The 26603-nt window shown below is 38.2% G+C and overlaps 1 protein-coding gene across 4 annotated transcripts in view; it reads left to right on the top strand.

Annotated features, from left to right (window-relative positions):
- Positions 1-350: 350 nt before the first annotated feature.
- LOC126063239 (ABC-type organic anion transporter ABCA8-like) overlaps positions 351-26603 on the top strand; it is an 81523-nt gene continuing 55270 nt past the window's right edge. For 2 of the 4 annotated variants that reach the window (XR_007514225.1, XM_049861466.1), the window contains exons 1-6: positions 352-533; positions 11572-11673; positions 12770-12974; positions 16226-16390; positions 18428-18531; positions 19468-19694. Coding sequence is in view for 3 of the 4 variants with exons in the window: in XM_049861466.1 (XP_049717423.1) it covers positions 11578-11673; positions 12770-12974; positions 16226-16390; positions 18428-18531; positions 19468-19694 (797 nt within the window). In the remaining variant the exon portion in view is untranslated. Of the gene's footprint in view, positions 534-11571; positions 11674-12769; positions 12975-16225; positions 16391-18427; positions 18532-19467; positions 19695-26603 lie in introns of all 4 variants that reach the window. The other 2 variants (XM_049861465.1, XM_049861467.1) reach the window with 2 other exon arrangements.

The following is a 26603-nucleotide window of genomic DNA, read 5'->3' as shown; positions in this document are numbered from 1 at the left end:
GTCAGAGGGAACAAACAGAAAACAAACAACAAAATGGTAGCCCTGAGTCCAACAATATCAACATGTCAATCTGACCCTCCAGAGCTCTGGGTAGAGAGAAGAGCTTTTCTCTGACCAAGCTGTGTACTTTCTGATGATTTAAAGGTAATACTTAAAATTTTGCTACTGACCATATTCATCTTGGGTATAAAAGAGAAAAGTTTGTGAATACTGGATTTCTTTTATAAGATTGTTAGTTATCATGCGATACATCATTCAACCAAGTACAACTGCCACTGCTCAACAGGAACTGGCTGGATGTCAGTGAAAAGACAAACAGTCCAAGAGGGATCACGTGTCTGGCAGCAACAAAATTGAGATCATAACCTCGCTCCAAAAGCAGTCTCGACAGGGACGCTTCACAGAAGGCAAACAGTTAAAGCAAAATCTAGATATGTAGCAGAGCCCACGAAAACAACTGAATTGTTGTCCTCTAAATAAGGAGATCCTGGATAAAGAGTGCTTCTATAGTCCTTGCTTCAAATTACCCAAAAGTAAGTTTATTGTGTTTTTTTTTTTCTGTTCCATTTGTGTTTTTTTGTTTTTTGAGTTTTTCTTTTTTTCTCTCTAGCATACAATTATAAAGATGGATCTCAATGCCAACTATCTGTGGAGAAATTGTTTTGAAAATTAAAGTATTATTTGATGCTTGTGAATATCTGATGCTGTATGCTATATACATAAATGAGTTGAGTTAAAATATAAGGTTTTAAAACTTATGCAACTCTGATATCATTTTAAACCAGAAACTCATCCAGGAATAAGCTGAAATTTGTTAACAAATTACGAGGAACTAGGTTTCTTGAAAATTAATTTCTAAGTCTGAGTTGCGTCTGAAGTTATTCACTTTTATTGCACAATACTTTTCATGCACTTTGGATGCAGGAAACTCTTTTTTCTGAATCTGAGATTATATGAACATTTACAGAAAAGCCCTTGCCTCTCAATCTCAGGCTACAAGAATTTAAAAAATGTAAGACACTTTCAAGGATCTTTTATACTTTGGATACCATGTGTAGAATCAGAATGTGAAATATGTAGCTTTTCCTTATCAGAATATGATTTCAAATCCCCAGTGTTCACGGTATACAGATTTTTCAGGCTCTCATGGTGAATAGTCAGCATTTTTTTCTGAATTTAACAACAGTGTGAGGGGAAAAAAATTAGTCTTTGCAATTTGAAACTACCTACCACATGAATAATAAGGAGTTCTTGTGGTTGTTAGCCTTTTTATAAACTACAGAACATACACAAACTGGGGGAAAATAAAGCAAGCAATACTAATTTACAATGGAAAATCTAAGGGGCTGGAGTCAGACTCAGGTCGCCATGCTACTTTGGACAATGGCTGATTCCACAGTGAGGTCATCCACCTGGCCAGCTAGCCCCGCTTACAGCCCTGCACAATGCCTTAAAGGTGTCCACACCGCATTCTCTGCTCTAGGAACAATCTCTGGGGACCCACAGCCCCCTTCACTATTTGCCCTGAACCTAATGCTATTTTATTCTCAGAATTGTCTTCTCCTTCTCCTCTCATTCCGTGGGCTGTCTGAGCCCTTTACTTGGTCTGCTTTCTATACAGACTTGCCTTTTGAGCTCACTCAGCAGCCATGTGTAGGTTCTTCCTCTAGCAGTGCTGTCTGAGGCTGCCTTGGCTAACATGTCACTAGTTGCAACTGGCTTCTGGACAACTTACTCCAGCTTTGTCCTGGGAAATAGCACCACCCTAAGCATGACCCTGCCCCGTGGATGGAATGAGGGCATCAGGTATGGACACGCCCACTCCTTGTCACAATGGAGGAGTTCAAAGCAACCATATGGTTCTATTTCACGGCCGATATAGTCATAAAGGGAGGAAGCCACCTGCCTCAAAAGTCAGAACTTACCATATGATCCAGTAAGTCCAATCAACCCAAAAGAATTGAAAGCAGACATGCAAACAGATATTTTCACACTAATGTTCATTGCTGTACTATTCACTATATCCAAAATGTAGAAACAACCTAAATGTGCACCAATGGATGATTGGATAAACAAAATATGGTACATACATACAATAGAATACTACTCCGCCATAAAGAAAAATGAAGTTTTGATGCATCCTACAACATGAACGAACCTTGAAAATATTACACTGAGTGAAATAAGTCAGTCACAAAGGACAAATGTTGTAGGATCTCACATATATAAAATATGTAGATTAGGACAATGTGTGGAAATCTATTAGGGTTACCAAGGAGGGAAAAAGGGGAAGTCATTTCTTAGGCGTGATGTTTAAGGCTGTGTGTCAACTTGGCTGGGTCATGATTCTCAGTGGTTTGCAGTTATGTAATGATGTAGTTTGGCGGTTATGTAATGATGTAGTCCTCCTCCATAATGTGATCAGCCAATCAGTTGTAAGGGCAGTTTCCTTGGGAATGTGACCTGCATCCAATATATACATATATGGACGTTCTGGCAAAGCTTGCTTGTTTGCTGTTGATCCTGCATCTGGCTTGTCATCATCTGACCTCCAGTTCTTGGGACTTGAGCCAGTGACCTGCTGTCTTACCTTCCGATCTTGGATTTATCAGCTTTTGCCACCCATGAGCCGACGGCCTACCATCTGACCTGCCGATCTTGGGTTCATCAGTCCCTGCAGCTACATGAGTCAGGAAAAGCCTCCAGCCTGATGCCTAACCCACGAACTTGGGGCTTTCTAGCGCCTCCAATCGTGTGAGCCATTTCTTTGAGACAAATTTCTCTGTCTTACTCTCTCTCTCTCGATATTTACTCTTCACTGGTTTTGCTTCTCTAGAGAATTCAGCCTAAGACAATAGGGGATGCTGAGCTTCTGTTAAGGATGATGAAAAAATTTGGAAACTGAGAGTGGTGATGGTTGCAAAACATGATGAGAGTAATTAACGTCACTCAATTATACATATAAAAAATGTTGACATGGCAAATGCTTATATATATACACATATAGTTTATATAATAATGTTTATATGTAAATATATATGTACACACACATACACATATGTATATCAAAAATCAAATCTGTTGCTGTCAAGTTGATTCTGACTCATAGCAACCCTACAGCAACTATATATATATATATATATGTATCACAATTAAAAAAAGAATGTGTGTAGGAAAAAAAATTCAGAACTTCAAAGCCAACTGAGAGTAGTCAGAATGGAGCTGCTGGCTTTGTACTCAAAAACCCTGACCCATTCCTCCAAGCCATTTCTCCCTGGCACGCTTCCCAGAAAATTGAGAATACTTCCAGACTCCCTTTGCTTTTTATAATTCAGCTTAGATGCCCTATTTCTTTCCACAGTAAAGACTTTTTAGAACACTCAGGTCCCACAGTTTTCAGGAGAACACATCATATTTGCATAATATTGGTTGATTTAGACTATGGAAAGATGTGGCATTATTACTATGCACTGAGGCATCTCCTTCTGGGAGGCATTTGTATGTATAAATAAAATAAAATGTATGCATATGTATAAATAAAACATATGCATAAAATTCCTTTACCAAATATCTCCTGCCCCAGATACACACTCATATACATGCCCTTTTCTCAAGGTAAAATATGCTAAAATTGTGATTTGCTCCTTCTATCTGGAGAGTATATAGCTGATCTAATGCCATAATCCTCTCTGATTGCTGGTGCAACATCTGTGGAAGAATTGGGCTACTCTCTGCAGACAACTTGAGGTAAAGTCCATGGGATATTTTCACAGTCAACTAACCTACATATGGGATAAACAGCCCTAGGTTCTTCATCTGACTAATGTCCATCCAAGCTCAAAGAAGGTGGAGTTTCTTCCCATCACCCTAAGCACAGCCCAGGCATATCACAGCCTCCCTACAGTAACTTGTATAATCCATTGATTGGCCAGGTTGATTCTTTCTGAGGGCTCTGAGAGAGAAATTGCCCTACACCTTTGTCTTAAGTTCTGGTGGCTCCTGTCAATCCTTAGCATTCCTTGGCTTGTAGCTGCATCTTCACATGGATGTTTTTCCTTTGTCCCTCTCTTTGTATCTCCTTCTCTTTCATAAGAACAAGCAGTCATACAGGGTTAGGAACCACCCCACCTCAGTGTGACCTCAATTAACCTAATTGATAACTTCTTCAAAGATCTTGTTTCCAAACAGGGTCACATTCACAGGTACCGGGATTAGAACTTCAACCTATATTTTGTGGCTGTGCAGTTCAATCCATAACACTCATCATCATCATCATCCAACCCAATTTCTCCCAAATACACCAGGCTCATAAGATTTTATTGGTGAGTTTCTGAGTCTAAAAAACAGGTCATCCTCATTTTACACTCTGCAGGAGAGAACTGAAAAGCCTATATAACCCTGAGACTAAAATTAAAACCCATTGCCGTGGAGTCGATTTCAACTCATAGCAACCCTATAGAATAGAGTAGAACTAACTGCCCCAGAGGGTATGCAAGGAGCGGCTGGTGGATTCGAACTGCCAACCTTTTGGTTAGCAGCTGAATTAGGCAAGGGCAATAGGAAAAAAAAAAAAAAAGGGTCTAGTTTCACTTATGATCAAAACAAACAATTCCAAATAAAGCATTGGCAAATTCAATCTAGTATGTTAAAAACAACAAAAATTTGACAATCAAAGAGGTCAGCTAGTAAGAGTGAGAGAGAAAGAGAGATGTTTGCAAGTGGGCAGTCAGTTCTAGAGAAACCGCTGCGAATTTCACAAAGCCGTTTTTGTCTACATGCCATTCATAATCTTGTGCTAAAAGAAAGAATATGCATTTGGTTTTTCGAAGGCTACACAGTAGTGCAGAAGGACAAGTCCCATGGAATACACAAAATTCCAGAGATACGGGTCTTGAGAAAATAAACGTTTAGGCTAAGTATCTACCACCTGTTACTTCAAAGTGAGCAATCTCCTTGGGAAATAAGAAGGGGCATTCTTGAGGGATTAATGGGGTCGGTTTGCAGAGGTGCATTTAATGATAAGACACCGAGAAGTCTTGGGGCGTTGTCCAGGCTTCTGGGGAGTTGTTTAATTTTAACAAGTAGCATTTACGTAAAACAAAATGAAAAATTATAGTGTTTTCTGGAAAAGTTGAATCTATCAATCTAAGTTACATATTAACAGTTTATATTAGAAAATGCCATGATCCTAACAAAATGTTGTGGTAAAAAGTATTTATTCAAATGCAAAGTACATCTATGAAAAAAAAAAACTTTAGGGAAGTAGAACAGCAGGGACCATCTTTAAAGTATAGATTATATACCAAAAACATATAGCAATATAATCAACCCTTCATGATGAAGTTGTCATGCACTCCCATTTAAATTAGGAAGATAGCAAGGATGCCTGCTATAAACCTAACTTTTCAACATTGCACTGTAGTCCTAACCAATGCAAGAGAGGATGTAAGATATATAAGGATTATTCTTCCAAATGATATGAGTCTATATTAAAACATAGTCAAATTTATTTTAAAATGTAATACTAATTAGAGAATTCATTGGCATTTTTAGATACAAGATGAACATACAAAATCAATAGCATTTCTATAAATTGCCAATTACCAATGCACATATGTAATATACCAAAATGGTAGTCACAGACTATAAATTGTGTAAGGAATTCTGATAAAAGCATATCACAAGACTTTTACGGAGACTCCAAAAAATAAATAACATCATTAAAGGACCTGAAATAATAACTAAAAGAAATAATGCCCACGTAGAAGAAATCTCAATGTCGTTAAGATGTCAATTTTTCTGAGTTTAGAAATTGAATGCAATTCCAATTGGCTATTATAGTGATTCATCATGGAACTTGTCATAGTATCTCTAAGACTCTTTTAGAGGAGTGTATTAGTTCATGTAAATTAGGCTGTGGGAATAAACCTACCCAGTATTATATAATGGCTCAAATAGAGTAGCATATGATCTATTACTCATTAAACAGTCTAAGGTGTCTGCTTCTGCTCAAGGGATTTTTTTTCCCTCCCTGGTGATTTAGGGAGCTAGGCTTCATCTACCTTTTGGCACTGCTGTCTCCTAAGGCATCCAACTAGTGAAAGGGGAAAAAGTGTATGGAGAGGCCCATCTAGTTCTTAAGAATATTGTCTCAGAAATGACACATATTACTTCTACGCATATCCCATCGGCTAGAAATAAATGGTGTAAAACTGTGAATGGAATGTAGCTCTGTGCTCAGGCAGACAAAGAAATACATTTTGGTGAAGAGCTAGCAGTCTCTGCCACAAATGCTAAAGTCCTAGAATAACCAAGACAATTTTGAAAAGAAGAATAATGTCTTAGTTTGTCATTTATGAAGCCTTGCTATGAAGCACTAGTGACTAAGATTGTGTATAAGCACTATACAAAAAGATTCATGGAAAGAATGGAACATTTCAAATTGGATATATATATATATATATATATATATATATATATATATATATATATATGAGAACCCTGGTAGTGTAGTGATTAAGTGCTATGGCTGCTCACCAAGAGGTTGGCAGTTCGAATTCACTAGGTGCTCCTTGGGAACTCTATGGGGCAGTTCTACTCTGTCCTATAGGGTCACTATGAGTCAGAATTGACTCAATGGCAATGGGTTTATATATGTTGTTGCTGTTGTTAGGTGCCATCCAACTCATAGCGACCCTATGCACACACGTGTCTGTCAGTTTGTCATACTGTGGGGGCTTGTGTGTTGCTGTGATGCTAGAAGCTATGCCACTGGTATTCAGATACCAGCAGGGTCACGCATGGAGGACAGGTTTCAGCTGAGCTTTCAAACTCAGACAGACTAGGAAGAAGGACCCAGCGGTCTACTTCTGAAAAGCATTAGCCAGTGAAAACCTTATGAATAGTAGCAGAACATTGTCTGCTATAGTGCTGAAAGATGAGCACTCCAGGTTGGAAGGCACTCAAAAGATGACTGGGGAAGAGCTGCCTCCTCAAAGTAGAGTCGACCTTAATGAAGTGGATGGAGTAAAGCTTTCAGGACCTTCATCTGCTGATGTGGCACAACTCAAAATGAGAAGAAACAGCTGCAAAAATCCATTAATAATCGGAACCTGGAATGTATGAATCTAGGAAAATTGGAAATCATCAAAAATGAAATGCAACTCATAAACATCAATATCCTAGGCATTAGTGAGCTGAAATGGACTGGTATTGGCCATTTTGAATCAGACAATCATATAGTCTACTCTGCTGGGAATGACAACTTGAAGAGGAATGGTGTTGCATTCATCGTCAAAAAGAACATTTCAAGATCTATCCTGAAGTACAGTGCTGTCAGTGATAGGAAAATATCCATACACCTACAAGGAAGACCAGTTAGCACAACTATTATTCAAATTTACGCACCAACCGCTAGGGCCAAAGATGAAGAAATAGAAGATTTTTATCAGCTGCTACAGTCTGAAATTGGTCGAACATGCTATCAAGATGCATTGATAGTTACTGGCAATTGGAATGCAAAAGTTGGAAACAAAGAAGAAGGATCAAAAAAAAAAGTTGGAAACAAAGAAGAAGGATCAGTAGTTGGAGAATATGGCCTTGGTGATAGAAACAATGCCAGAGATTGAATGATAGAATTTTGCGAGGCCAACGACCTCTTCATTGCAAATACCTTCTTTCACCAACATGGACCTTGCCAGATGGAACACACAGAAATCAAATTGACTACATCTGTGGAAAGAGACGATGGAAAAGCTCAATATCACCAGTCAGAACAAGGCCAGGGACCGATTGTGGAATGGACCATCAATTGCTCATGTGCAAGTTCAAGCTGAAACTGAAGAAAATCAGAGCAAGTCCACGAGAGCCAAAATATGACCTTGAGTATATCCCACTTGAATTTAGAGACCATCTAAAGAATAAATTTGATGCATTGAATGCTAGTGACCGCAGACCAGACGAGTTGTGGAATGACATCAAGGACATCATCCATGAAGAAAGCAAGAGGTCACTGAAAAGACAGGAAAGAAAGAAAAGACCAAGGTGAATGTCAGAGGAGACTCTGAAACTTGCTCTTGAGTGTCAAGCAGCTAAAGCAAAAGGAAGAATTGATGAAGTAAAAGAACTGAACAGAAGATTTCAAAGGGCGGCTCGAGAAGACAAAGTAAAGTGTTATAATGACATGTGCAAAGAGCTGGAGATGGAAAATCAAAAGGGAAGAACATGCTCGGCGTTTCTCAAGCTGAAAGAACCAAAGAAAAAATTCAAGCCTCGAGTTGCAGTAGTGAAGGATTCCATGGGGAAAATATTAAACGGCGCAGGAAGCATCAAAAGAAGATGGGTTTGTGTATATATATATATATATGTGTGTGTGTGTGTATGACAAATGAGAGGGAAGCCATAACAAATTAATAAAGAAAGAAGGAACCATAACGTAATTGGTGTTGGGACAATTAGATTGACAAGTATAAAAAATCACCAACATCTTAGGTCACTGTTATGAATTGAATTGTGTCTCCCAAAAATGTGTATCAACGTGGCTAGGCCACAATTCCCAGTATTGTGTGGTTGATCCTGCATTTTGTGATCTGATGTAATTTTCCTATGTGTTGTAAATCCTAACCTCTACAACGTTAATGAGGTAGGATAAGAGGCAGTTATATTACTAAGGAAGGACCCAATCTATAGGATTAGGTTGTATCATCCCTCAGTCTCTTTTGAGATATAAAAGAGAAAAGCAAGCAGAGAAGAGAGGGACCTCATACCACCAAAAAGGAAGAGCTGGGAACAGAGCACATCCTTTGGACCCGGGGTGTCTGTGCTGAAAACCCCCTACACCAGGGGAATGTTGATAACAAGGACCTTCCCCCAGAATTGACTGCGAGAGAAAGCCTTCCCCTAGAGTTGGCACTCTGAATTTGAACTTCTGGCATCCTAGACCGCAAGAGTGTAAATTTGTTTGTTAAAGCCATTCACTTGTGGTGTTTCTGTCGTAACAGTACTAGGTAACTAAGAAAGTCACTATTCTACGTCTTACACAAAATAAACTCAAATTGATTAAAGAAGTAAACATGATGAACAACTATTTGAAACTACTAGAAGAAAATAAAGGAAGAGGTATTTATGACTTCAACAAAAGGAAGCATTTCCTAAACAAGATACAGACACTTACAAAATACAAAATCACAAAGAAAAGGATTGTTAAATTTTCTACAAGAAAATTAAAACTTAAATGCAATAAAAGAAAAAGATAGACCAATTTGATATTAATAAATTTAATGGAGTAGCAACTACGTAAGAGAAGCATCTGCAACATACATAATGGACAAAGAAGTATCTAGAACACATAAAGAACTCCTAAAGCTGATATGACAAAAAGAGAAATCCAGTTTTATATTAAAAGGCTGTTTGCAAAAGAAATCTAAATAGCCATTCAACATGTGAGAAGATGCTCAACTTATGTGGAAAACAAGGCAATATGAATAATAATGAGATACCCTGCACTCCCATCAGATTGGCAAATATAGATAATTTTTATTGACCTATCTTTAAGTCACTGATTTTTCTTCTGCTGTGTCAACTCTGTGGATACATATGTCAGAGGGATTCTTCATTTACGATATTGTGGGATTTTTTGGTAAGCAATTCCACTAAACTATAATTGCTTTCATTTCTCTGCTAAAGTCATCAGTCTGCTCATAGGCTCTTCACCTTTTCAACCAGGTCCTTTAACACATTGATCATGGTTATTTTAAAGTTCTTGCCTGATAGTTCTAACTCCTGGGTCATCTCTGAGCCTGTGTCTGTTGACTGTCTATTGACAGTAGTTCTTTTTTTCTTGCTTTTTTATGTTCTCATATTTGTTGATGTAATAATACTTGCCACAGTGTGAAAGAACAATAGAGGCTAAAGTAACTAGTATTTATGCTGGAAATGGGTACATGTCAGGCCATTAGTGTAGGACATTGAGTCAATATCATTAGTAGTTGAGCTTGGATTTGGATTTTCTTGTTGTTATAATTACCTCCAAATCACCCCATGCTTGAAATTCACCAAATGGTGCACTGCTACTAATCGGTGCTCTTGTGGGGCCTGAGGAGCTGTAGGTTTTTCCTCTGAGGTCCTGCTCCATCTTCAACTTTCAACAGGCCTTGCACACCTGAGCCGCATAGAGAGTCCCTCTCCATTCTCTCACCTCTACCCCATCATTTGACTGTTGTAACTTGGTGCTCAGTACAGTGCATGGAGTGAGGGAAAGGGGAGATCTAGATTTCCTGTCCAGCCTCAGTGGTAGGTGCTGTGGACCTGGGCCTTGACGTGGAGCTTCCTCAGCATTTTTCCTTTACTACATGGAAACCAGATCCCACCAGTATGTGTTGAGAGGTCTTGAATATGTGAGTTATATTCCTCTCCCTCCTTCAGTGATAGCAGATTTCTTTTAGTATTAGTGCTGGGTCTAGACAGCATTCCTCAGTAGCAACTGATCGTTCCTTGGAAATGGGGATGGTATATTTCCCACCCCACACTGAGCAGTAAACAGCTGTTGTTTTTTGCTTAGTACAAGATTAGTGATTGGGGAAAGGTGATTTTCTTCCCTCTCCCCAAGGGAAAATGGCTTTGCTTCTACTGGTCCCTTAGGAAGAGTGTAATGGGAGCACAGGTGGGGAGGAGGGTTTATAGACTGTCCCCCAGTGGCAATTGACTTTTGTTTTAATCCCTCCCTCAGCAGATCTTGTTTGGGGCTGCCAGGGCTTCCTTTTCCTCCCCTCAGACTGATAGCTGCTGCTCTTAGGAGAAAACATTCTAAGAAGTGGGCAGGCTTTGTGGCCTGTGACCTTCTGAGGAGTGTCTCGGTCCCTTACACTGCCCTGACCTTTGCTATGAATACCCAGTGGGACCATAGGAAAAAATTAAATGAATGAACATGCATGCCCCTTGTGTTTGGGGCTTCCAGGAATTGTAAACAATTATGCTAGAAGCCTTTGAGGATTTGTTAACATTTCAGCTGTTTTCTTTTTATCCACTTTTATGGTTACCGTGTCTTCCATTCTTACTCTGCCAAAGTAGTTCACGGGTCTGTTCATGGGTCCCATCTATCCTTGGAAGAGACTTTCACCATTTGGAATTCAGTTCACCTGGTTGCCTTGTGATATTAGCTCTCTAAAGAGCTCAAGAAGAGTTGTTAATTTCATTCAGCAGCCATGTGTAGGTTCTTCCTCTGGCAGTGCTGTCTGAGGCTGCCTTGACTAATATACCTCTTGTTGGAACTGGCCCCTGGACAACCCAGCTTTGTCTCTAGGAAATAGCTCCACCCTGGGCATGACCTTGTCCCATGAATGAGATGAAGGCTTCAGGTGGGGACACAGTCACTCCTTATCACTATGGAGGAGTTCATATCAACCATGTGGTTCTATCTCATAGCCAATACAGTCATAGAGGGAGGAGGCCACTTCCCTCAGAAGTCACTTATTTAGTACACTGAAGTTACCAGGTGGCTCTTCATTTGCAGGAAATGTCTTATTAAGACCTTCACATTTATTTTATCCTTTTCCTTTCTTTCTCATTAAACAGGGCAAAATGAGTAAGAGAGAGATAAGGTTGTGTCAACAAACTGGGGCTTTACTATGCAAGAATGTTCTTAAAAAATGGAGGATGAGAAGAGACTCCTTAATGGTATGATTGAATATCTATGTCACTTCATGTTTTTAATAGGAAAATATATTTCTCTGGTTGGTATATATGCTTTGTATGTCTTTCCCCAAAATAAAGCACCTTTATAGTACAGAAAAAGCTGTTCCTCAGAACATGAATCGGTCTGAAGACATTTCAGTCAACACAGGGCTATAAATTAAAGCCTAAAAACACTGAAGCTCATCAGCCATTGAGAATGCAGTACCTGTTTTAAAAGCCAAAGTTTGCACTTTATACTAATGCTTAATACTGGGATTAAGATACCAGTATTTTGATGATATAGTGGACAAAAACACCATAAAGCCCCTGTTTAAAGAAACAGGTAACTGGCATTTTCTCTTTTGGATCTCTTTTTCTTGAAAAAAAAAAACAATTTTTTTTAATGCTGCAAAAATGGTGGAAAATTAACACGAAGTCTTAGAAGTTCACCATCTAACAAAAATCCCGGTTAGAGTTTAGTACCTTTTCGTAATCAGATAGGTGGAGTTAGGTAGCATTTTTAACTAAATTGGAATTGTACTGTATATCCACTGTGGATTTTTTCTAAGATTATGCATTTTAGAAATATTAAATGACTTACTACTGGAAGTTTGCAAGGGACCAGGATTGGTAACTAGTTAACCAAGCTGGTGTTTCTCAGGTCGTCCACATTCTGTTGAGTTTCCAATTCCAGAATCTTGGCATGTGACCAATCTATTGTTACTAAATGAGCACCTTGGAACTCTCTTGCAACACATAAGCGTTCAGCAGAATCCAATACAGCATGAGTGAGTCACCAAGGTAATACCAGCTGAGAGTAAGTCATCACAGTTTGCCATTGTCACTTCTGATGTCTTGAATGATCCAGTGCAAGCTTCAGCATTAGTGCTGAGGGTCAGTAAATTTCCATTCCAACTGATAATTGCTTGGGATTACTGAGACCACTGACTTTCGTACTATACATATTTTAAAAGGTTCATAATTTGGTATATATCGAAATTACAAAAGTGGACAAAGAAGCAATCTTTATGACAGAACTGATTGTGGATGACTAATTTAGAATCATAATTTTTTTTATTCTTTCTCTTGAATTATGTAGGAATGGTTGATCTCATCGCTCCTACTACTTTGTTTATACCTGTCTCCTAATATTCATCATGTTAATGATTTCTCTTCAATGCCCACTGTGGACCTGGGACGTGTAGATTCATTTAAAGATTCTAACTATATTATCGCATACACACCCGTCACCAATACAACTCAACAGATAATGAATAAAGTAACCTCAGCCCCCTTCATGACAGGTGAGTTTTCTAAAAACCCTACAGGAACTTCTAGTGTCAAGATTTAGTTCACTAGACCACTGATGCATGCGTTTAGTTTGCATTTCAGTTGATAAACCATGTCGATTGTCAAAATTTCTATGTTATATGAAACATTAATATACTTTCTCTTTGTTGGAAGTAAGAGGCCGTTATTCAATATCTATATCAAAACCGAATGTATTGTTTGGCAAGGCAAGTATCAGATCACCAGTTGAAGTGCAAGTCTCTCAACAAGGAAAACTTTGGAAAGCATGAAATGCATAGATCGGAAGACATTGAAAAGGGGTTTTTTGACACATAGCTGTGTAAGCATTGTTACTAGACTGAGATTATTGCTGTAGGGTTTGCCTGTTATTATGGATAAAGAGCAGTCAGTTTCATCTTTTCTTGAGTTTGATTATAAGAATTTTATCCTCAGTTTTTAACACCAAAAAAGAAAAGATTTTCTTACTATATTTGAAAATTCTATCAAAGAGTATTCTGTGTTTCCAAATTTCATTCTTCAGAGTTAAGGTACTTATCAATAAACATTTCAAAAGAGGAGTATTACTATCAAGATTGCTTCTATAACAATTTCCTGAAATAGAAGCAAAACAGTGTTGTATTGCATGGGCAAATCTGCTGCAAAAGACCTTTTAAAGTGTTGAAAATCAAAGATGTCACTTTGAGGACCAAGGTGCTCCTGACCCAAGCCATGGTATTTTCAGTTGCCTTATATGCATGAGGATACCCTGGTGGTGTAGTGGTTAAGTGCTACAGCTGCTAACCTAAAGGTCAGCAGTTCAAATCCACCAGGTGCTCCTTGGAAACTCTACGGGGCAGTTCTACCCTGTCCTGTAGGGTCGCTATGAGTCGGAATTGACTCAGCGGCAATGAGTTGGGTTTTTTCTTTTTTTTATTCATGAGAAAGCTGGACAATGAATAAAGAAGCCCAAAGAAGAATTGATGCCTTTGAGTTATGGTGTTATCAAAGAATATTGAATATATCGTGGACTGCCAGAAGAACAAACAAGTCTGTGTTGGAAGAAGTACAACCAGAGTGCTCCTCTGGCTCTCGCTCCAGTTCCCTTGCCTCTTTATGCTGCTGCTGCTGCTGCTGTTGTTGCTATTGTTGTTATGTGCCATCAAGTTGGTCCTGACTCATAGAGACCTCATGCGCGAAAGAATGAAACACTGCCCGGTCCTGTGCCATAATCACAGTCGTTGCTATGCTTGAGCCTATTACTGCAGCCACTGTGTCAGTCCATCCCACTGAGGGTCTTCCTCTTTTCTGCTGACTTTCTACTTTACCAAACATGATGCCCTTCTTCAGGGACTGGGCCCTGCCGATAACATGTCCAAAGTACGTGAGACAAAATCTCACCATCCTTGCTTCTAAGGAGCATTCTGCCCGTACTTCTTCTAAGATGGATTTGTTCACTCTTCTGGGAGTCCATGATATATTCAATATTCTACGCCAGCACCATAATTCAAATGCATAAATTCTTCTTCCTTGCTGAAAGTGAAGAGGACTTGAAACACTAATGAAGATCAAAAACTACAGACTTCAGTATGGGTTACACCTCAGTATACTGGTGGGTAGAGGTATGTCAACAGAGGAAAAAGTATGTTTCCACCTCAGGTTTATGACCCTGTGTGATGGCTTTATTCACAGGTTGGCTGTCCCCAGAGTCAGAATTGGTCTGCAGAATCTCCAGATCTCAACCCTATCAGATAATCTCACTGAAAGGAGTACAGATCTTTACCAATAGTTTAAAAACATAAAATTCGGGGCTTATATCCATTGGCTCAAATGGGCTACTTTGGGTTAGTCTTGGTCTTCACCCACTAAGAAGTAATCTCTTTGGATGGGGGGTGCAGTACTGTCATTGCCCATGGTTGGTCCTCAGGTCAAACCATATGCCACATCCAAATGAAATGGAGTAAGAATAGAGGAGAGACAGTATTCCAAACGTATCTTATGATGTTTACTAGGAGGATAACTGGATGTCAGGCAGATAAAAACAACAGATGTTCTTTACACATATAAATGCGTACTCCAAAGCAGAATCCGTGGCAATTGCCTCACAAATGTGAGTTGAGTTATGTTTTAATAGTGACTTAAAGTTTACAAAAATTTGTGAACCCACAGAACTGTACACTTGAAAAGGGTGAATTTTTTTGGTATGTGAATGATATTTCAATTTAGACAATGTTAAAGAGACTTAGAAGGTACTTGATATTAATTTTAAGCACCATAATTCCTCACCAAGGGCATTACTGCAAGAAAAACCCATGGATTCTGCTCTACCCAGTCACTGGCAGCCTATATAACCTCATTTCTCTTTCTCAGTTCATAGTTCCACCCTGGTCCAGGTAATCATTTATTTTGTGCTTGAATTCTGACCCTATCTGGATTCAGTAACCAGAAATTCAATCTCTCTGTAGCCTGTGTTAAGACACTTGGTATTTAGACTCCTTGTGGTCATAGTTCCCAGGATATATTAGACATTTCCATCGTATCTTTGTTTCATGTCATGGTGACCACATGTGTGCAGAGTAGAATTGCTCCATAAGGTTTTCAAGGCTGTGTGTGGACTTTCGGAAGGAGATTGCCAGGCCTGTTTCTAAGGCAACTCTGGGTGAGTTTGAATCATTGACCTTTAGGCTAGTAGTCATGTGCCTAAACATTTGCACCACCCGGGGGTTGCCAATCATTCCTTCATTCTTAAGAAAACGTCTATATGGAGATAACAAGACATCTTCAAAAAATATTTAGTAATGTCAGTATTGTCACTCTATGTATTTAAAAATGTTCACTTTTTTTTCGAGCACCTTAACCATACTGTCAGGGTTGTTATAGAAAAATTAGTTGTATAGTTATTTCCACCAGATATAAACCAGTGTCTAATGATTATATAAATATATTAATTGTCTTACTACCATTTTAGATTTGTTGCACTGCTAATTGTTCTGTAAATAATTTCATTGGTATAGTATGATATTTTCTGTGCTTGGAATTGACTCAATCAACATGCACATGAAGACAAAATAATGTCATGAATTCTTCTGATTGGATCTAGTCTGAGCTTTAGAAATGCCTTTCCCCAACCTCTTAGTCTGTCTAATTTACTAAAGCCAATGCTTGATTTTGTTTTATTAACATAAAAAAATTTTTTTGGAACATGGTGTCCTGAATTTGTACCCATTAGTAATGTACTTACAATAACATTGCCTTCTTGTAATGGCAGGTAGGGTAGTCATGGGACTGTCAGATGAAGAAAGTATTGAAGAATTATCTGCAATGTATCCTGAGGAAATAGTAAAAGTCATCTTTACTGATACATTCTCATATCATTTGAAGTTCTTGTTGGGACACAGAATCCCAACAAGGAAGGAACACGGGGACCATACAGGTAACTTCACAGCTATAAAATCTACTACTCTGTTTCAATTTAAGTCATACATGGGGACAAATGTTAGTATGGCAAAATAGATAATACCTCTCTGAGGTCAATATTGTCACACCAGACATTTTAGAAATTTACACGTATTTTGAGGTATATTAACATATTGTAATGGTTGTTGAAAATAAAGTTATTTATGAATAAGATAGAACAAAACAAAGCCCAGACTCATTGGTGTTGAGTTGATTCTGACTCATGGCAACCTGTATGTTATAGAGTAGAACTGCTCCATAGGGTTTTCTTGACTGTACTCTTTATGGGAGCAGATTGCCAGGCCTTTCTGAATCCATGGTGCCACTGGGGTGGGTTCAAACTGCCAACTTTCAGGTTAGTAGACAAGCGTCAACATTTTGTACCACAAAACCTCCCTTTAAGTGCCTAAATAAGCTCACATGAAAGACAGGGGAATTCCCAAGGGCCTGACATGAAGAGGGCACTAAATTCAGAGTGGTAGGTAATTACTAATGCAATATGATTTTGCCAGTCTCAGTAATCAAGAGATTTGGGTTTTAATATGAGGACAGAGGAGAAAATCTCAGACTTGCATGAGGTTGAGATTTCTGCATTAATTTGGAACCCTGGGAAGACTGTACACTCAGTAAATGAGTAGACAAGAAAAATAAATCACCTATGGGCAAAGGAAGCTTGTTTGTCTTACCTTGGGCTCTGGGGGAGGAAAAAAGAATTCACCTTTGAGAAGCTGCAACCCTTAGCCTGCCTTCTCTTGGGTTTGGAGTTCTTAATTACATCATCTGCCTGGTCTGGGAAACCTCAAGTACAAATATAAACAAAGTGGTCCTGAGTTGTTCAGGTACTGGGGCGGTCGGTAGAAGAGATTATAGATCTGTTCCAGAAAGGCACACCCTCAATTCAGCCCACAAGATAAACTATCTCTGAATTCAAATTTGCAGTTCAATATGAGAAGGCAAGGTGCATAAGTGAGAGTAGAAACAACAAAGAAGAATATGGTTTTTAATAAAGTTTGAAATTTTTTAAAATTATATGTGTCATTTAGGGATACATGGTACAAGTTATCTTCTACCACTTTGGGGCTTGGTGATAAGGAAAGCAGTAAGATCATAGAGTGCATATAGGGGATTCTAACTGTTCTTGTGATGACTTATTTTATATCATTTGTAGGTGTGATGTATTTCAAAACAATTTTTTCAACATTTAAAAATTTAATGTAATATTCATTTAATTCTTGTACTATATTAAAATATCTCTTTAATATAGATTAATTCTCAATGGAATGGTAGTTTGTGTGTGTGTGTGTTTTAATAAGTAAATCTTTTTCCTCGAAAGACTTTCTGATCAGCATGATTTAAGCAAAATAATTTGCCTCATTTGAACTTCCATTTGTACATTATGCGTGTGCTATGCTTTGGTGGCACAGTGGTCAAAGCACTTGGCTGCTAATCAAAAGGTTTGATGGTTCAAATCCACCTGCCGTTCCATGGGAGAAAGATGAGACAGTCAGCCACTGTGAAGATTACAGCCTTGGAAACCTATGGGGCAGATCTACTCTGCCCTACAGAGTCACTATGACTCGGAATCGACTTGATGGCAATGTATTTTTGGTTTGGGTATATTCAACGTTAGTCTACAAGTAAAAGCTTTAATGCTGTTCACTGTTCCTCAGTCCATACTAAGGCTTTGCTAACTTTTGAAAAACATTTTTAAAAAATACTGTGTTCACAGTACAAAATCATAAAAGAGAAGAGCACCACAAATCCTTCACTGGCAGAGAAGCACAGAAGATATTGTGGGAAAGCATACAGCATGTATTATAATTTAACCCAGAATTTTCCCTGGGAGTGTTCTGCCTTCCCCACTTGGAGAATCATTATTATAATTTATGTTTTCATGGGTTTTGATTCAACGTAAGAACATTTAGAGTTTGGAGCCATTGTAAAGTTCACTGCTTCCTATAATCAGGACTGAGAGAGTCCAGGATGATATTTTGGTTTCTTTCTTTTCCCAAAGCTCATTGTTATGAAATCCATGGAGATATTGACTGTGGAATTTCAGAATTCTGGGAGAAAGGTTTTGTGGCTTTTCAAGCTGCCATTAATGCTGCTATCATAGAAGTAAGTGCAAAACATCAATGCAAACTAATGTGCAATGCAAATTAACGATGTTAGCAGCATCTACATAAATAGATAGCTGCATTCTTTCATTTGCTCACTGATATCTCTATAAGAAAGTCTATTGAAGCTACTGTATGATAAGAAGATATAAATACAATAGAAAATTTCTCCTCCAAGGACTCAACCCTGTCAGGAAGCCAGGCATGTAATAAGAAAATTATTAGAATAGGAGAAATAGGCCATCATGGTGGTATAAATAAAGTCTTTGTAAGCAAACTTGCAAAAGATTATGAGCCAAGACTGCTATGGAAGAATTCCTAATTGAAATGACATTTAAACTTGAAGTTTGAGGTGGGGTTTTGTTGAATATATAAAGTCAGACAAGGCATTTCATGCAAAACATTGGGCAATATTAGCAGCGGAAGATGACCCAGTAAACAAGATAAGCACAGGCTTACTTGTGCTTACTTACTAATCTGTAATGAACAATTTCACATGAATTTCAACCACCCCTGTCTGGAATTGTAAACTGGAAAAGAGGGTTTGATTCTTTTGGAAGGTACTGTGGGGTTGGGAGAGACAGATGCCAGTCATACCTAGAAGCAGAATCTTTGATGTGGTGAAAAAATGTGAAGTTGTTCACTATGGGTTAATAGGTAAGGACAAGCAAGCCTATGCTTAACTTGCTTGTTGGATAATCCATCCCTGAATTAGGCAGGGAGGTGGTAAGACACATAGTAGATTCTGAGAACTGTGAGTAGCTTAGAATGTCTAAAGTCCAGGCTACAAGTGGACCAATGACATGATGGGGAAGCAGAAAGTTAGGTTTACAACAGCTCGAGACAATCTTCTTATGCGTATACACGCACAGGAAAATATATATGGAGTGTGCCACCCAACAATATACAAATTTTATTTATTAATATCTTTCTTCAGAGCACAACAAATCATTCAGTGATGGAAGAATTGATGTCAGCTACTGGAAAAATTATGAAGATATATCCCTTCATAAGTCAAGGAGGACTTATGACAGATGTCTTCATTTTCTTCTGTATCATTTCTTTTTCCCCATTCACTTACTATGCCTCTATCAATGTTACAAGAGAGAGGAAGAAGATGAAGGGCTTGATGACAATGATGGGTCTTCGAGATTCAGCATTCTGGTGAGTGAAAAGTGATACAAATAGATAAATGAATGAGCTCAGGCAAAGTTGGCTTCTTCTAGCTACAGAGCATCATTATTAAAACCTAATAATTTTCTAACATTTTCTTTTTCCCTGTGAATGGAATAACTTGCCTTTGATGTAATGCTGGCTAGGCTAAGGCTGGGTATTGCCATCCTTCTCTGAAGTGAAAAAAGGACATTATGGTGTTCAGAGCATTTGTCAGTTCAAGTGATTAACTGATTTATCTGTGATTAATTTACTCAACAAACATGATTGTGGGCGTACCCTGTGTCAAGGTCTATAGTAGGGACTGGAATAGAAAGGTCAACAGGACATAATGCCAGAATTTAGGTCTTCACTGGGATTTGAGGAAAGAGAAACAGCATACTGTGGTAAGAACTAGGAAAAAAAAGAATAGGATACTTTGGGAGTCCACAATGTCTTACCAGGTAATGAGACATGGGGTGAGGAGGAGTGTTCCATGTAGAAACAGCAACATGGGAAAACTAGATAGGCCATCAGCAGCAAGGTCATAGAGAGGTATTATCGCAGATTAATAACTTTGGATTGTCGCCCTATGAAAATTGAGGGATCATCAGCAGTGTACATGGAGGAAAGATGACAGAATTTATATGGTGCAGGCCAACATGGTGCTATAGACAGAAGCACCATGCCATCTCTCCACAGCAAAGGCCCATAAAACAAAGACAAACATCAATCCTGGAACCCTAAGCATCAAGTGAAGAGATAAAGAACTCGGCCAAGCACCAAATGGAATAAGAAACTAACAGAACAGAGAGCAAGGAGAGATATGTACAGAGGTCCCCTATCAGCTAACACAGCACGGATTGGCCATCTTGGACTCCTGTCAGAGATTGGTAAACAAGGAGTATGGGAAAGAAGCTTCACGGAGTTCCCACAAGGAGACAGAGAACCCGCTCCACACATCACAACCTCCCCCCTCCTTCCTGCCTACCTTCATTGTGCCCTGAAGATCACACTCTTGAGCAGCACAGGCATGGCCTACCAGAACCTGCCCTGCACCTATTCCTTTAAGCCCTACCACATGCCACAAACAACAATCCCAGCCCCTTCCCTTCAGCTGGATCTGCCTTGCTGCACCATAGCTGAGTGACTGGCCCAGCTCACTGAACAAGGAGGTAAAAATTATCATACCCACAGATAAGCAAACAACTAAGAACGCACAGCCCATCTGCTCAAACATAACTAAATAAAACAAAAAAGCAGGATGAAACAAACAAATCTACAATCAATAAATGAAGAAAATAACTACTGAATGTCCTGAAGATAGCAGATAATATCAAAACATATTTAAAAAACAGGACTGGATGGTTCCAGTAGGCATCCAAAATAAAACACCAGATGACTTTCCAGTAGAAGAAAAGGCATTAGAACTACCTGATAGGGAACTCAAATCTCAAATATTCAGACCTAACCAAGAGCTAAGGAAAAAGCAGACAAAGATGAGGAAAAAATAGACAAATTCATGAAAAAGGCAAACAAGTTAATGAAAAAAATACAGACAAAAAAATGGAAGAATTCAGGAAAATAATACAGGAACAAAATGGCAAAATAAATTCACAACTAGAAATCATACAAAAACAACAATTAGAAATCCAAAACATAAACAACAAGATTTCAGAAATGGACAGTGTCATACAAGGCTGAGGAGTGGGTTTGAAACAATGGAAGACAGGATGAGTGAGATTGAAGACAAACACTTGGGTGGAACTCCATTCAAGGAAAAATCAGAAAAAAAAAGAAAAATGAAGAAATCCTCAGAATTATGTGAGATACAATCAAAAGCAAAAATTTGCCACTGATTGGACTTCCAGAACAGGGGGATAACACAGAAGACACAGAGGATCATTGAAGAATTGCTGACAGAAAACTTCCCTAATATCAGGAAAGATGAAAAGCTGACCATCCAAGAAGTTCAATGAACCCTATATAGGATAGACCCCAAAAGAAAATTACCAAGGCATATTGTAATCACACTCGCTAAAACCAAAGACAAAAAAGAATCCTGAGAGCAGCTCAAGAAAAACGAAAAGTCACATAGAGAGGAGAAACAATAAGACTAAGGTGATTATTCGGCAGAAATGGTGCAGGCAAGAAGGCAATGGGATGACATATATAAAACCTTGAAAGAAAAGAATTGCCAACCAAGAATGTTCAAATATGATAACAAAATTAGGACATTTCCAGATAAACAGAAATTAAGGGAATATGTAAAAATCAAACCAACCTTAAAATAATTATTAAAGGTAGTCCTTCCGTCTGAGAACAAACATCGTTTGTACCACCCAGATGCCAACTTAGGAATTGAAATCTCAAGGACTATTCAAAAACAAAAGAATTACAACAGGGAACCAGAGAGTTTAATCTGTAAATGATAACAATGTCAAAACAATAAAAGAGGGAATAAACAGTTTAAGTATAGAACTTTCTAACAGAGAGGAAGGTAAGGTGATACCAAGTAATAATATACTCATTCAAACCTAGGAAAATAAGGGTAAATTTCAAGATAACCACAAAGAAAGTTCACAAACCTACTCATCAAAATAAAGAAGAAAAACTTAGTCTCAGTAAAACAAAAGAAATGGAAAAAAAATCCACAAACAAAAGCAGTTCAGCACAGGAGACTAAGAGGAACAAAGAAAACGTCAGCACTACAAAATGACAGCAATAAACTCACACCTATCAATAATTATACAGAATGTAAATGGCCTAAGTGCACCCACAAAGAGATAAAGAGTGACAGAATGGATTTAAAAAAAAAAAAAAAAAAGGATCCATCAATATGCTGTCTACAAGAGACACACCTTAGAAACAAAGATGTAAATTTATTAAAAATCAAAGGATGGAAAAATATATATCAAGTAAATGGCTACCAAAAAGGAGCAGAAGGGGCAATACTAATCTCAGATAAAATAGACTTTAAATCAAAATCTACAAAAAAGACAAAGAAGAGCACTGTATAATGATTAAAGGGGTGACCCATCATGAAGACATAACCATAATAAGCATTTACACACCCAATGACAGGGCTCCAAAATACATAAAACAAACTCTAACAGCACTGAAAAGAGAAATCGACAGTTCCACAATAATAGTAGGAGACTTCAACACACCACTCTCGGTAAAGGACAGAACATCTAGAAAGAAACTCGACAAAGATACAGAATAGCTAAAGGGCACAATCAGCCAACTTGAACTCACAGACATATCTAGAGCACTCCACCCAACAGCAGCAAGCCACATTCTTTTCCAATGCATACGGAACGTTTTCCAGAATAGACCATATTTTAGGCCACAGAGCAATGCTCAACAAAATCCAAAACATTGAGATAATACAAAGTATCTTCTCTGACCACAATGTCATCAAGGTAGAAATTAACAACAGGAAGAGCAAGGAAAAAAAAAAAAAATCAATTACATAGAAACTGAATAATACCCTGCTTAAAAACCACTGGGTAATAGAAGAAATCGGAGATGGAATCAAAAAATTCCTAGAATCAAATGAGAATGAAAACATGTCATACAAAAACCCATATAACACAGCAAAGGCAGTCCTCAAAGGTCAATTTATAGCAATAGATGCACACATCAAAAAGGAAGAAAGGGACAAAAATCAAAACATTGGCTACACAAATAGAACAAACAGAAAGAAAACAGCAAAAAAAAAAAAAAAAGCCTACAGCCACCAGAAGAAAGGAATTAATAAAGACCAGACCAGAAATAAATGAAATAAGACAATAGAAAAACAATAGAAAAAAATCAACAAAACCAAAAGTTGGTTCTTAGAAAGGATCGACAAACCACTGCTGCCAAACTGACAAAAGAAAAACATAAGAGGGTACAAACAACCCAAATGAGAAATGAAATGAGGGACACTACAACAGACCCAAATGGGATAAAAAGGATCATAACAGAGTATTATGAAAAACTATACTGCAACAAATTTTAAAACCTAGAGGAAATGGACAAATTTCCAGAAACATAGTACCTACCCAAACTAACACAAAATGATGTTGAAAATCTGAACAGACCCATAACAAGAGAAGATATTGAAAAGGTAATTTTAAAAAACTTCCAACAGTGGCATCTGGGGCCTTAAACGCTAGCAGGTGGCCGTCTAAGATGCATCAATTGGCCTCAACCCACAGAAGCAAAGGAGAATGAAGAACACCAAAGACATAAGGTAAAGATGAGTCCAAGAGACAGAAAGGGCCACATAAACCAGAGAATACATCAGCCTGAGACCGGAAGAACTAGATGGTGCCTGGCTACCACCGAAGACTGCCCTGACAAGGGAACACAACAGAGAATCCCTGATGGAGCAGGAAAACAGTGGGATGCAGATCTCAAATTCTTGTAAAAAGACCAGTCTTAATGGTATGACTGAGACTAGAAGGACCCTGGAGGTCATGGTCTCTGACCCTTTATTAGCCCAAGACTGGAACTGTTCCCAAAGCCAACTCTTCAGACAGGATTGGACTGGACTACAAGACAGAAAATGATACTGGTGAGGAGTGAGCTTCTTGACTTAAGTAGACACATGAGACTATGTGGGCAACTCCTGTCTGGAGGTGAGATGAGAAGGCAAGGGTGGAGGGTAGGAGCTAGTTGAATGGACACAGAGAACACAGGTTGGAGAGGAGGAGTGTGCTGTCTCATTAGGGGGAGAGCAGCTAGGAATACAGAGCAAAGTGTGTATAAGTTTTTGTATGAGAGACTGACTTGATTTGTAATTTCCACTTAAAGCACAATTAAAAAAAAAAAAAGCTTCCAACAAAAAAAAAAAAATTCCTGGCCCAGATGGCTTCACTGGAGAATTGTACCAAACATTCAGAGAAGAGCTTACACCAGTACTGCTCTATTTCAGAACATAGAAAAGGAAGCTATATTTATGAATTCATTCTATGAAGCCAGCATAACCCTGATGCCAAAACCAGGCAAAGACACCACAAAAAAAAAAGGAAATTACAGACAAACATCTCTCCTGAATATAAAACCAAAAACCAAACCCAGTGCTGTTGAGTCAATTTCAAAATATAGATGCAAAAATTCTCAACAAAATTCTAACCAATAGAATTTAGCATCATATCAAAAAAATAATACACCACGACCAAGTAGGATTCATACCAGGTATGCAAGGATAGTTCAACATTAGAAAATCAATTGACGTAATCCACCACATAAATAAAAGGAAAGAAAAGAATCACATGATCATCTCGATCAACTCAGAAAAGACATTCAATAAAGTTCAACACCCATTCCTGATAAGAACTTTCAATAATATAGATATAGAAGGGAAATTTCTCAAGGTAATAAAGGGCATCTCTGCAAAAACAATGGCAAACATCATTCTTAACAGAGGCTGAAAACATTCCCCTTGAGAACAGAAACAAGACGAGAATGCCCTTTATCACCACTCCTATTTAACATTGTGCTTGAAGTCCTAGATAGAGCAATAAGGCAAGAAAATAAAGGGCATCCAAAATGGTAATGAAGAAGTTAAACTGTCCCTATTTGCAGATGATATGGTACTATACATAGAAAACCCAAAACACTCCACAAAAATACTACTGAAACTAATAGAAAGATTCAGCAGAGTACCAGGATACAAGATAAACACAAAAATCAGTTGGATTCTTATACACCAATAAAGGGAACGATGAAAAGGAAAACAATGCCATTTATAATAGCCCCTAAAAAAATAAAATACTTAGGAATAAATCTAACCAGAGATGTAAAAGACCTATACAAAGAAAACTACAGGACACTACTGCAAGAAACCAGAAGAGATGTACATAAATGCAAAAATATACCATGCTCATGGATAGGTAGACTCAACATTGTGAAAATGACAATTCTACCCAAGCAATTTACAAATACAAGGCAATCCCAGCCCAAATACCATCAACATTCTTTAAAGAGATGGAAAAACTAATCATTAAAAATTTATATGGAAAGGAAGGAAGCCCCCATAAGTAAAACACTATTGAAGAGGAAAAATAAAGTAGGACTCACACTACCTGACCTCAGAACTTACTATACAGCTGTTGTTTGTTAGATTATCGTTAGGTGCCATCGAGTCAGTTCTGATTCATAGCAATCGTATGTACCACAGAACAAAACACTGCCTCGTCCTGCACCATGCTCACAATCATTGTTATGCTTGATCCCATTGTTGCAGCCATCGTGTCAATCCATCTCATTGAGGGTCTTCCTCTTTTTCCCTGACCCTCTAATTTACCAAGCATGATGTCCTTCTCCAGGGACCGATCCCTCCTGACAACATGTCGAAAGTATGTGAGACATAGTAACGCCATTCTTGCTTCCAAGGAGCGTTCTGGTTATACTTTCTCCAAGACGGATTTGTTTGTCCTTTTGGCTATACAGCTATGGTAGTCAAAACAGCCTGGTTCTGGTACAATGACAGATACATTGACTGATGGAACAGAAACGAGAACCCAGATGTAAATCCATCCACCCATGGTCACCTGATCTTCGAGAAGGGCCCAAAGTCCATCAAACAGGGAAAAGACAGTTTCGTTTTTTTTTAAACAAACGGTGCTGGCAAAACTGGATGTCTATATGCAAACAAATGAAACAGGAACCATACCTCATGCCATATACAAAAACTAATTCAAAGTAGATCAAAGACCTAAATATAAAACCAAAAACTATAAAGTTCATAGAAGAAAAAATAGGATCAACACTAGAGGCTCTAATACATGGCATTAACAGGATACAAACTATTACCAATAACATACCAACTCCAGAGGATAAGCTAGATAACTGGGATCTTCTAAAAATTAAACATTTATGCCCATCAAAAGATTTCACCAAAGGAGTAAAAAGAGAACCCACAGACTG

The sequence above is a fragment of the Elephas maximus genome, chromosome 19 (assembly GCF_024166365.1).
Source record: "Elephas maximus indicus isolate mEleMax1 chromosome 19, mEleMax1 primary haplotype, whole genome shotgun sequence".
NCBI classification, from domain to species: domain Eukaryota; kingdom Metazoa; phylum Chordata; class Mammalia; order Proboscidea; family Elephantidae; genus Elephas; species Elephas maximus.
This window is presented reverse-complemented; position numbering and strand designations above follow the sequence as displayed.